Source organism: Gopherus flavomarginatus, chromosome 14 (genome assembly GCF_025201925.1).
Source record: "Gopherus flavomarginatus isolate rGopFla2 chromosome 14, rGopFla2.mat.asm, whole genome shotgun sequence".
Taxonomy (NCBI): domain Eukaryota; kingdom Metazoa; phylum Chordata; order Testudines; family Testudinidae; genus Gopherus; species Gopherus flavomarginatus.
The window spans coordinates 24,919,121-24,931,358 of NC_066630.1; the positions used below are offsets into that span (position 1 = coordinate 24,919,121).

At 43.6% G+C, this 12,238-nt stretch overlaps 1 protein-coding gene across 1 annotated transcript in view; it reads right to left on the reverse strand.

Annotated features, from left to right (window-relative positions):
- The window catches only part of VPS35 (VPS35 retromer complex component), a 45,894-nt gene extending 33,691 nt beyond the window's left edge, over positions 1-12,203 (reverse strand). The window contains exon 1 of the mRNA XM_050923072.1: positions 12,109-12,203. Coding sequence (XP_050779029.1) covers positions 12,109-12,111 — 3 coding nt within the window. The 5' untranslated portion in view covers positions 12,112-12,203. The remainder of the gene's footprint in view (positions 1-12,108) is intronic.
- Between the last annotated feature and the right edge of the window lie 35 nt (positions 12,204-12,238).

The window sequence follows — 12,238 nt, forward strand, 5'->3', positions numbered from 1 at the left end:
TAACATTATAATTCTATTGATTCTTCATTCCGTATGAGTACATCCGAGTTAATGTTTATTTTAAAAAATGGATGTGGTGCAAATTACTCCCCAGCACAGTCAAGTCACTACCACTATTCAACCTATAATGTCATCAAAATTAACTTAGAGTCAGATATCCCCATCACATTTTATGCCCATTCCCAATTATCTCTCTGAAGGACAGAGATCATTCCCCAGGGCATAGTGCAGTCTCCAGTATTAAAGATAATAAAGTAGTAATAAAAAGTGCACTAAAGACAGACACTTCATTAGTATGATTAACACATAAGCCTTGTCCATGCTGGGAGAAGAATTGCAATAGCTATCACTATGTTTAAATATGGGACAGTACAATGGTATAGTGCAGCAGGAGGTCAGTGCTAGGAGATCACAGAAATATAGGGCTGGAAGGGACCTGGAGAAGTCATTGATTTCCAAGATGTAATTCCAGCCTGGTCAGGAACTTGGTGTGGTCCTGGGAAAGGCGAGTTCCCATTTTTAAAATGACGATAATACTACCTCAGAGGGACAGGACTTGAAGTACATGACATATGATAGTAGTGAGAGACTACTTACCAGGCAAAAGTATAAAATACAAGGTAAGAACCTCTATCAAAGGAATCCAGGAACAACATCCTGACAACAAGCCCAGCCCTACTGGCCATCCTCAAAAGCTGGGAAGGAGGAAGATTCCTAGCAGAGTATTCAACCACACACCCTTGTCTATACTACAACAGTTCCCAGCTAGGATGCTAGATACACATGAGGCTCCATTCTCATTCCCTTCATATACTAGAAGGAACGAGAGCTTTCCGTCGTTTCTCCAGCCTCCAGAGGATCCTGGCTTCTACAGCAAATAAAAGAAAAAGACAGTCTCCTCTGTTCTACTCCTCCTCCACTACCCATCTCCCTTTGGGGGGTTTGCCTCCCAGTAACCCCACAGCCTACCTCTGACAGTCACTAGCTTTCCACAAACAGCAGTAGACAATGGAGATTCCCAGGATTCTTTATAGCATCACTGAGTCCCACAATGTTCTTGCCCGCAACATAAGACAGCATTATTTTCACTCAGCTACTGCTTAGTAAAGCTATAAGCAACATCCAGAGCCTGGGAACTCTCTCTATAGACTCAGGAAGACAACACTATATTGAAATCTGTCTTTGCAATAGTAAAGGCTAGCTAGAATCCATTTTCTTAAATCAACAGCAAAAGTTCTGCAGAAGGTAATGATGTGCACCTGGTCAAGTTCTAACGTTATAGTGGACCACAAGCTAAATATGAGTCAGTGTGATACTGTTGCAAAAAAAGCAAACATGATTCTGGGATGCATTAATAGGTGTGTTGTGAGCAAGACACAAGAAGTCATTCTTCCGCTCTACTCTGCGCTGGTTAGGCCTCAACTGGAATATTGTGTCCAGTTCTGGGCACCGCATTTCAAGAAAGATGTGGAGAAATTGAAGAGGGTCCAGAGAAGAGCAACAAGAATGATTAAAGGTCTTGAGAACATGACCCATGAAAGAAGGCTGAAAGAACTGGGGTTTGTTTAGTTTGGAAAAGAAAAGACTGAGAGGGGACATGATAGCAGTTTTCAAGTATCTAAAAGGGCGTCATCAGGAGGAGGTAGACAGCTTGTTCATCTTAGCCTCTAAGGATAGAACAAGAAGCAATGGGCTTAAACTGCAGCAAGGGAGGTTTAGGTTGGACATTAGGAAAAAGTTCCTAACTGTCAGGGTGGTTAAACACTGGAATAAACTGCCTAGGGAGGTTGTGGAATCTCCATCTCTGGAGACATTTAAGAGTAGATTAGATAAATGTCTATCAGGGATGGTCTAGACAGTATTTGGTCCTGCCATGAGGGCAGGGGACTGGACTCAATGACCTCTCAAGGTCCCTACAATCTATAGAGTTCCTACTCATACAAGGCAGGGGGATTTCTTCAAGCACTGTTCTACCATGAGACCTGCATAGAGCTACACATTTCAAAAGCTCTAATTTATGTGGTGCTCACTGTCACAGTAACTGACCACCTGGCAAATATGAATTTTTTTCACAGTATCCTTGTACCTTAGAAAGTATTAGCCACATTTTACAGATAAGGCACCAACACAAATTGTCACATGCCTACACACATACAAACAAAAAAAATCTGTGAGAGGTGGGAATCAAATCTACACCTGTCCCCTGTCCAGTACCTTAACCACAAGACCATTTTTGCAAAAGGGCTAATTACTAGTACAACAGCTACTGCTAACAGATTTAGCACACTTTCTCAGAGAGTAATGCCAGGGTCAGGAAAGTTCGTTCTAGAATTTGATCTGCTGGTGGACTTCATGGCACCCTCTCTCCAGAATATTAAAGTAATAAGAGCATCATTTAAGTACTTTTAGAGCCAAAATTTCAGGTGTACAAGAGCACTCTGATTTGCATATGTAAATCAAGTGTTTTCATGCACACATGAAGAAGTCTTCCTTTGCATACACAACCACAGAATTGCACTTACAAATTAGGCAAGCCTAAGACTTCTACAAATAAAATCAGGTTCTTACTTTCAGTGCAAAATTGTAATGTTGGCTATAACTGTAAGCCAAAGATGTAACAGACAACAAGAATGGCTGCATCTGAGTCAATGTATTTAATATTAACACTACATCTATCTGAAAGAGAAAAAAAATAAGCACTGCAAGTGCCAGTTTACTCTTATCTAACTCAATTGCTGTAAAAATAATAGCGTAATTTGATGTTCTATACAGGGATGCCAAATATACAGCCAATGAGCTGGGTACTACCTGCATGATCTATTTATGTTGCTCAGATGATATCCAGATTGTGAAGAACTTAAGCTCTTGCACACACGCTCTGCTATTTTCTTAAAAAGTTGTTTAGTCCTCAGGGCTGCAAAGAGAGCCTTCCAAATATGAACCAGGCATAACCAACCAACAGTATGATGTCTGCCTCATTTGAGTACAAACTATGGAACCTGGTGACACCACAACATGAACTGCTCTACTGCTAATCATCTTCACAGTTGAAACAAAAATTTTCTGTTTTTCAGGTTTGAAAAAAAGAGCTCTGTTCAAGCTCGAAAGCTTGTCTCTCTTCACAGAAGTTGTCCAATAAAAGATAATACATCACGCCCCTTGTGTCCCTAATACCCTGACACCAACACAGATACAACACTGCATACAATACAATTTTTAAACAGTCACAGTTTCAGTATTGCATATAACTTCCACTGTAGCTCTTCAAGACCAGAAAGTTAGTATATAAGCCCACTGAAGATAAATATTTTCTGTTTCCTTGCTATCACAGCTGGAAGAGTCCCTTGCTGCAGGTTTATTTTTTTCCCTTTTCTTTTTAACTTCTGTATCACTTAAGTATTTATATTCATGTGGTCTATCTGAACAAGGTTTTTTTGTTTTCTTTTTTTAATTTTTAATACTAATTTTGGCCTGGGAATGAAAAGTTTAACTGTTCTAAAAACTAAGTGGTGAAGATACCAAGGTTCTTGTTACATCTAGAAGCCTAAATGGAATAGTGAGCAACTGGAGTCACTGACAATTAGAAAGTGTGTGACTACTTAGCAGAATTGTCTATTATTCAACAAGCAGTAGGCAGAGTTGTCAACTAGTACGGGACTTTGCTTGGAAGAAGCTTAAAAACTTCTGGAAGGTGGGCCAGGGCATCTGATGTGTTGTATAAAGCGTTCTCCAGCTTTATCTATTTTTCAGCCTTCACAACCTGCATTCACTAAGGAAGCTCACCTAGTTCTCATTCAAGTTGTAGTATGTATGAAAGTTGCCGATGAAGCCTGCAAATGGGCAATATAGTATATTACTGGGTATCGGTGTATGAGAATTTGACTCAATATCCTGAAAGTTTAAGGAAGTAGTAAGAAACAAGCAACTAAATGGATTTAAGCACTGAAAATAAATCATTCTTCCACAGCAAAATATAAACATTGTAAAGCATTAAAAAAATGAGAAAGGATTCATGTTCATCTCAAACAGAAAACTGGATCCTTTCAGATTCTTCAACATCAAAAATAAGCTACTAAATGAAGATGAAGACCAGAACACTGATAAGAATTTGATGTTCCTGGAAGCAAGACATTTTCCAATGACATCAAAGTCCAGCTCCAGTAAGTCACTGTGCCACAATGCCAAGCAACAGAATCTCTTCAACATGGACTATATTGGAGAAACAAAAAACAAAAAAAACATAACTCAGTGTGTCTCTCACACACAATAATGCCCTAAAAAAATAGAAAGGCAAAGACTTGGACTTGCCATGACAGTATAAAATAAGGTTGCAACTAACATCACCACCTTCCGTGCAGCATAATACCGGCAGTGTAATGAAAAGATGGAAGGAAGCACTTTGCCCTGAATACACTCTTGCAGACAGATTTGAATTTGCAGCTGTGCAGGTCCATTACTTAATGCTCTAAGTGATGAAACAGAGAGAAAAATTGAAGGAATAAACCCAACCCCTCAAATAATTTGACATTGATGTAAAATGGTTAATTGAACACCAGAAGCTGCTTGTTGAGGGAAAGCCCCTGGCGGTCTGGGCCAGTTTGTTTACCTGCCGCATCCACAGGTTTGGCCGATCGCAGCAGTTCATAGGGTGCATATTAAAATAAAACTGCAGAATATTATGTCCAAGGTGTTGAAGATGGAGCACAGAATAGAATGTAAAGGAGGTCTTCGCTGTTTGTTCAGACAATAAACAAAAGATTATAAATTCTCTGACACAACTACCCAGAACTTTTGGCATATGAATATTCACCACATTACTTAAACCTCATCACACTAGAGAAGGATTTTTGAGTTTCTAGAATCATCAGGAAGCTGATTAGCTCAATGAAATAAGATTTATGCCTCAGGTTCCACAATATTTTGTGGAAGCCCCTAAAAGAGTGTTTATTTACATTTATATCTGTCTATCTTGTGTTGAAATCTACACTGAAATTTGCACTAAGCACCAAGACTGATCACAACACAGCAGTCATTTCACAAAAGCAATTGAAGGTGGCTTCAGATGGACTTGACAGATTACAAGATGAACACACCACTGTCAAGTGTGACTGAACATATGACTTCATAAATTAACAAAGTTTTGGATCACATAAGGACACAGTTCAGAGAAAATATGGAATCTTTCCATTAGTGTATATGATTGATCCCAAACACAAAAGCCATGTCAGTGGTCCCCAATCTTTTTCGTCTGGCACCCGCCAAAATTCAGCGGCAACGCCTCTGGATCACACTGTTTGTTGGTGGCAAGCAGCAGCATCCAGAGGCATTGCTGCCAAAATGCCGCTGGAGGCTCATCTGCCAGCCAGTACGCAAGCGCACTTAGACCCACAGGCACCACGTTGGGGACTCCTGCCATAGGTTGTCCCCAGACAAGGAAGAAGAGGAAGATACACGTCTAACAGAACATACATAATTCTGAGTTTCTTCCTTCTCTTTCACAGTTTAACATTGCAAAGGGGGATGTGTCATATTTTGTTGCATCAAAATGCTGGAAAATTATAGAAGTCTCTATACAGAGCAGCTGAATTCAGAATTACCAGTTTCTAAGAAGTCTTACATTTGAATAAGTTGGAGGAAGGAAAGTAACTGGTTGAGTGATAAAATTAAGTAAATTGGCTGAAGGATATCACCCTCTACAGGCAGATACAAAAGAATGGTAGGCCTGATTAGTTGGTAGACTGGGATGCTAATTATTTACTCCTGGGGAAATTCTGCACCACAGCACATGTGCAGAATTCATGTCTACTACAGATTTCTTTGCTTTCTTGCAGAAAAATGACTGACAGGGAAGCTGCAAGAGCAGTCATGCACCACTCCCTAGCAGAGCAGATACATCGTGTCATGCACCCGGAAGAGAGAAATCACCACTGGGCTGGGCTAGACTAGGCTGGGCAGGACTTCCTCTTTCCTTGCAAGGAGTGTCTGGGGCTGTGTCAGACCCATCCCCAGAAACCTCCCCCAGATGCAGGAAGTTCAGCATCCTCCTCTGCTTCCTGACCCCATGACTCCTCAACTGTGGGAGAAGGGGGCTGCTCCCCCTTCCACCCAAGCCCCATGCAGCTGGACCTTCCATATCCCAACACCCCTGCCAAGCCTCACCCGGTACATCCAGAACCCCCTAGCCCTCAATACCCAAACCTCACCCCACTAAACCTCAAACCCTGCCTCCAGACCCCCAACCCTACACCCAGACCATCCTCCACTGAACTCCCTACACTCCCACTCCAAAGCCCCACTCCCTGCACCACCCTGAGCCCCACATCCAGACTCCCACTCTACCAAGTCTCACTACACCAGCACCCAGACACCCCCTGCTGAGCCCCCCCTCACCCAGACCCCTCCACTGAGTCCCAACCACTTTCACCTGCAAGTCCCTGCAGAGTCTCATTGCCTCAGCACCTGGTAACTGCCCCCCTCCCCACGAGCCTCTGTACATCCAGATCCCTCCACACCTAGACCCCTCCACTGAGCTGCCTGCACTCAGATTGCCCCACACAGAATCCTCTCACCCCACACTTGGATTTCTCCTTCCTCACCACACTGAGCCCCTCCCACACTTGGATCCTGCCTGGTTGAGGCTGCCTGCCCCACAGCTGGTGTGTCTGGTACAGAGGAGCAGGGCCCAGAGTGTTTCTGGGGCAAGTCCATACCTTGTCCTATGTCAGGGTGGCGTGCAGCCTCACCGTGGAGTCTGGGTGCCGGGGGTGGGGGAGTTTGCAAGGTCATCTCCCACCTTCAGCAAGCCAGTAGCCTGTGCTCTCCACTGCCATGCTGGAACCTTTGCATTTATTTATTGACAAATAAAACTTGCAGAATTTTAAAATATTGTCCACAGCATTTTACATGTTTGGCACAGAATCCCCTCAGGAGTAAAAAATTGTTTTATTTACAGAACTACAACCTTTTCAATTTGGACAATATGTATCTTGCGTGAGGAATGGATTGTTAAAATGTGACTGATTTAGTACACGTCCAATGTTTAATTTAACAGGAAGAACATGGTCATCCCCATCACCATCTATTCCCATTCTCCCCCACACCCTCATCCCCAGAAGAGGTATTTTTTCAAATGGGGGGCGAGGGGAAGAATCACAACAGCCATAGCATAGATACAGATTTTAAAATGAAACACACACACACACAAAAAGCTACTGCTCTGCACTTTCCATAAACTTAATATTTTAAAGTTTGTAAGATGAAAATTTCTCTTCTGAACAGACTGTAAAGTTCACAGACCTTTATAAAGTGCATAAGTTAAAAAAATGTAGTAAGTTGCTTTATTTTAAAGAAAAATATGCATCTGTGTAGCAGCTTTCAGCACTACACAAAATAAAAGGGTGAGGTCACATGTCCCCATAAAAATGGATTTGTAACACCAATCTTTGTAAATCTTATTAACTTAGCATTACCTGGCTGGGCACGCAAGTCAGGAAATGGTAAAGTAGGGTTGCATGTGTAACTCCAACTTTGCTCCTTTTGAAGGCCTGGTCTACATCTAAAAACTTAGGTCAACCTACACCACTTGGGCATCTGGAAAACTTCATGCCCTGCGAGACACAGTTAGGTCCACCTAACCCCCAGAGCAGACGCAGCTAGGTCAATGGTTCTTCCATCGACGCAGCTTCTGCCTCTCTGGGAGAGGGAGGTGATTTACTAAGAGCAATGATCAACCCCTTCTGTCACTGTAGTAAGTGTCTACACTACAGCAGCATAGATGCAGCTGCAGTACCTGTGATGTAGACAAATCCTAATTAGGCATTTTCAGCTAGTCTCCAGATGATCAAGTACAAAACACATTTTTCTACAGCCTGACTAGATAGCTACGTTCCCTGAAAGCTGTGAAGCCACGCAGCAGCCTTCTTAGTGCCGCGCAAGTGCTCAGGGAACCCGCCTGGGAAACTGTCACAGCAGGGGGTGAGGTGTCCTTCCCCTATCCCCAACCTAGCCTGCCCCCCCACCACAACTCTGCCCCGGCCGGGGTGCCTCGACCAGCCAGTTTGTGCCTACCTCAGCCTGAACCCAGCCACAGGCGAGGCGCCACTTCCTCAGTCTGAACCCAGCCCTGGACCGGACCTGCCCAAGGAGGGGCACTTATCCGGCAGCCCCAGCCCCAGAGCTGCTGCAGCAGGGAGAGATGCCTCTCCCCCTCAACCCAGGTGCTGCTGCAGGGAAAGTGTGCTGGGGGGAGTCCTCTCTTTCTGCTGTAGCCCCGGAGCACCCTCCTGCACCCCAAGCCCCTCATCCCCACCCCATCCCAGAACCTGCACTCCCAGCCAGAGCCCTCAGCCCCTACACTCAACCCTCTACTGCTGCGCAACATGCTCCTCCTAGCTTACAGGACCTTCAGCCTCTGCCTGCCTGCCTCACTGTCTCCAGTGCCAGTGGGCTGTGCCTGTGTGGGGTAAGGCCGGGGCACCTCCCAACTATAGTACTGTACTGTACGGCAAAAAAAAAATCCCTGGAACCCAACCTCCTCCCCATTTACATTCATTCTCATAGGAAAATTGGATTCACTTAACATTGTTTCACTTAAAGTTGCATTTTTCAGGAACATAAGTATAACATTAAGTGAGGAGTTACTGTAGTCCTTTTTTTGAACCCTGGTATAGTCCTGGCCTTCACAACATCCTCTGGCAAAGAGTTCCATAGGTTGACTGGGAATTGGGTGAAAAAATACTACCTTTTGGTTGTTTTAAACCCACTGCCTATTAATTTCATTTGGTGACCCCTAGTTATTGTGTTATGAAAAGGGAGTAAATATCACTTCATTTACTTTTTCCACATCAGTCATGATTTTATAGACCTCTATCATATCCACCCTTAGTCATCTCTTTTCCAAGCTGAAAAGCACCAGCCTTAATAATCTCTCCTCATACAGAAGCCGTTCCATACACCTAATCATTTTTGCTGCCCTTTTCTGAACCTTTACCAATTCCAGTATATCTTTCTTGAGATGGGATGACCACATCTGCATGCAGTATTCAAGATGTGGGCATACCATACATTTATATAGAGGCAATATGGTATTTTCTATTTTATTATCCATCCCTTTCACAATAATGCCCAACATTGTTTGCTTTTTTGACTGCTGCTGCACATTGATTAGATGTTTTCAGAGAACTATCCACAATGACTCCAAGATCTCTTTCTTGAGTGGTAACAGCTAATTTAGACCTCATCACTTTATATGTATAGTTGGGATTGTGTTTTCCAACGTGCATTACTGTGCATTTATCATCAACGCTGAATTTCATCTGCCATTGTGTTGCCCAGTCACCAAGTTTTGAGAGATCCTTTTTTAGCTCTTCGCAGTCTGCCTGGGACTTAACTATCTTGAGTAGTTTTGTATCATCTGCAAATTTTGCCACCTCACTGTTAACCCCTTTTTTCCACCTCATTTATGAATGTGTTGAATAGGACTGGTCCCAGTACAGACTTCTGGGGGACACCACTATTTATCTCTCTCCATTCTAAAAACTGACCATTTATTCCTACCCATTGTTTCCTATCTTTTAACCAGTTACCAAGCCATGAGAGGACCTTCCCTCTTATCCCATGAGAGCTTACTTTGCTTAAGGGCCTTTGGTGAGGGACCTTAGATGACGTTTAAGAACAATTTGCAGTGTACTCGAACTTTAGCAGACTGTTTGGCATAAGTGGACTAGTAGAAAGTATAATGAATTACTGAATAGTCCAGAGAAGGTAGATCAGGGACTTCAGCTTTCTCTCATAACATAAGAGCAACAATTCAATGAGGGAAATCAAAACCAGTATAAAGAAATACTTTTTTCACACATGTAATTAAATTGTGGTGTTCGCTGTCACAGGAAGTCATTGACGCCAAGAAGTTAACAAGATTCAAAAGGGATTCGCCATTTGTTTGAATATCAAGAATATCCAGAGTTAATATAAATTTACTGAAGAGATATTAAACCTTATACATCAAGGCTTAAGCCAGTGGTTCTCAACTTATTTATCACTGTGGGCCGCATCCAATACTACCTGTATGGCCCTAGGGATGTGACATGGGTCACAGCTCTGTGCTGACTGGGCCACAGGTTGAGAACCACTGGTTTAAGCCAATCTCTATTAGGGACCTTAAAGGAGAGAAGATTATCTCTATCTGCTCACTGTAGAGTTCTTACACCCTTCTCTGAAGCCTCTGGTGTTGTGTGGCCACTATTAAAGATAGGATACTTGACAGGATGAACATCAGATCTGACATAGCATGACATTTCTTAGGTACCACATATATAGCAAAGATTGTAAAAAGTTATGTGATCATTTAGTTAATGACTACCACAAATGTATTTGTAGAAGGACAGAGATAAGGCTACACACTGAACTTTTATGTTGTCATTGCCTGACTTGAATGCATAGCCACACAACCTTAGCATGTTTCAAATGAAATGTCCCCACATACCTTGATAGATTTGCAATTGGGAGTCCCTGCCCTGCACATCTTGGGAAGTCTTTGGGAGTCCTTTTTCTCCTGCAAAGTTTCAGAGCTATGCAGTTTTTACTTTACAAGATGTGCAGCAAATAAGACAAGATCTTTGTCTCATTCACCGCACACTATCACTAGTTTTTTCATTCCATAGCTAAGTTAGTCAACATCTGAATGTTCAGTGCTGCCTTCCTAACTATACGCATTACAAGCTTAGCAATAATACACAATGCAAAAGATACTGAGCATACACAATTTTAAGCACATTACAACTTTCAAGTCAAAACTTCTAAGTATTCCACTCAAAATAAGACACTACCCAGTGAGTGCTATCTCCATGCCAAATTTCAGGTTTGTCTCCCCAGCCATTTCAACAGTAGGGCTGTTCAAAAACAAGAACAACCCCATCAAAATATTTCAATGTCCATGCGCTCCATTTAGTGAACTGTTTTTGTTCAAACTACTCAAAAGAAAATTCAATTTTAGTCACAGAGACTCAGATTGGAAGTGATCAGCCTGAAAGATGAAAACTATGGAATGTTATGAGTGGCTGTAGCCAGCACATTGGAATGGGGACACTAATTCTAGCCTAACTGTAACTTTGATATTACTAATATTTCTACTGTGCCGCTCCTGCTATTGGCAAATCGCACTCAAACTTTAACCACAAAAGCATTAAGGCACCACTATGATAAAATATATACATCCCATGTCTACTCAAATATTTTGTTGTGAAATTCAATGATACCTAGGTATTTCTCGACTAGTGGATTAATAGTTATAATTTGCACTAACAACTCACATTTTAGTCAAGAATCTCTGAGATGTTTATAAGCATAAAGTAAGCCCCAGGGAGGAAGGCAAACATTTTTCTGCCCATTTCACAGATAGGCAGACAAAAAAGTCATGGGCTAGATTTTCTCCTCACAATATCAGCATGAAAGCCAGCCACTCTATTTTCAGACGAGTCACTGCAGATCCACAACAACTTATCCGAGGGTTGAACTGGACTGGACCCAGCAGCACCAAGCTAAAGGAATTTCAGCCTTAACCCTCCCAAAAAAACAACCCTGGGGATTTTTCCACCTCAAAGTATAAACAAGATCTCAGCCTCCACAGAAGTGAATTCAGTCATCAGTTACAGACTGTGTAGCGCACTGGAGAAGGGAAGGAACAACTTCACACAACAGTGACACGATGGCAGAGGTGGGCTGGTTTTAAAGCCAGACCTTGCTGGGTTTGCCAAGCACTGGTGGCCTGAACGAGGATAACGCTGAGCTGCACTTGCTCATGCCCAGGGCACGCTAGCAGAGACCGCCCGTGCACAGAGACCGCCCCTACCCCATTCCTCCGGTGCAGACCCCTCTAGGGCAAGAGGGGGAACGCGAGCGAGGCTGCCTCCCCCCGCACCTGGGAGCCGGGGCCTTGGGCTATTCGACGCCTGCCCCTCACCCCAGCGCAGCAAGGCCAACCGCCTCCCCCGCCCCCAGGCAGGGCTGCAGCCCCCGCCCGCCTCCAGCCGCAGCCCAGGGCAGCCCCCGGCCCGCCCGAGCCACAAGCCGCCGCCCCGCAGCCGCTAGCCCAAGGCCAGCGCCGCTCACCATGATCGCTCGAAGCCCGCGGCCAGCACCAGCACCAGCACCAGCCCAGACAGCGTCTCTCTGTCATGTGACTCCACAACCTCCTCAAAGCCCCGCCTCCCCGCCACAGCCCCTCCTCTTCATTGGCCGA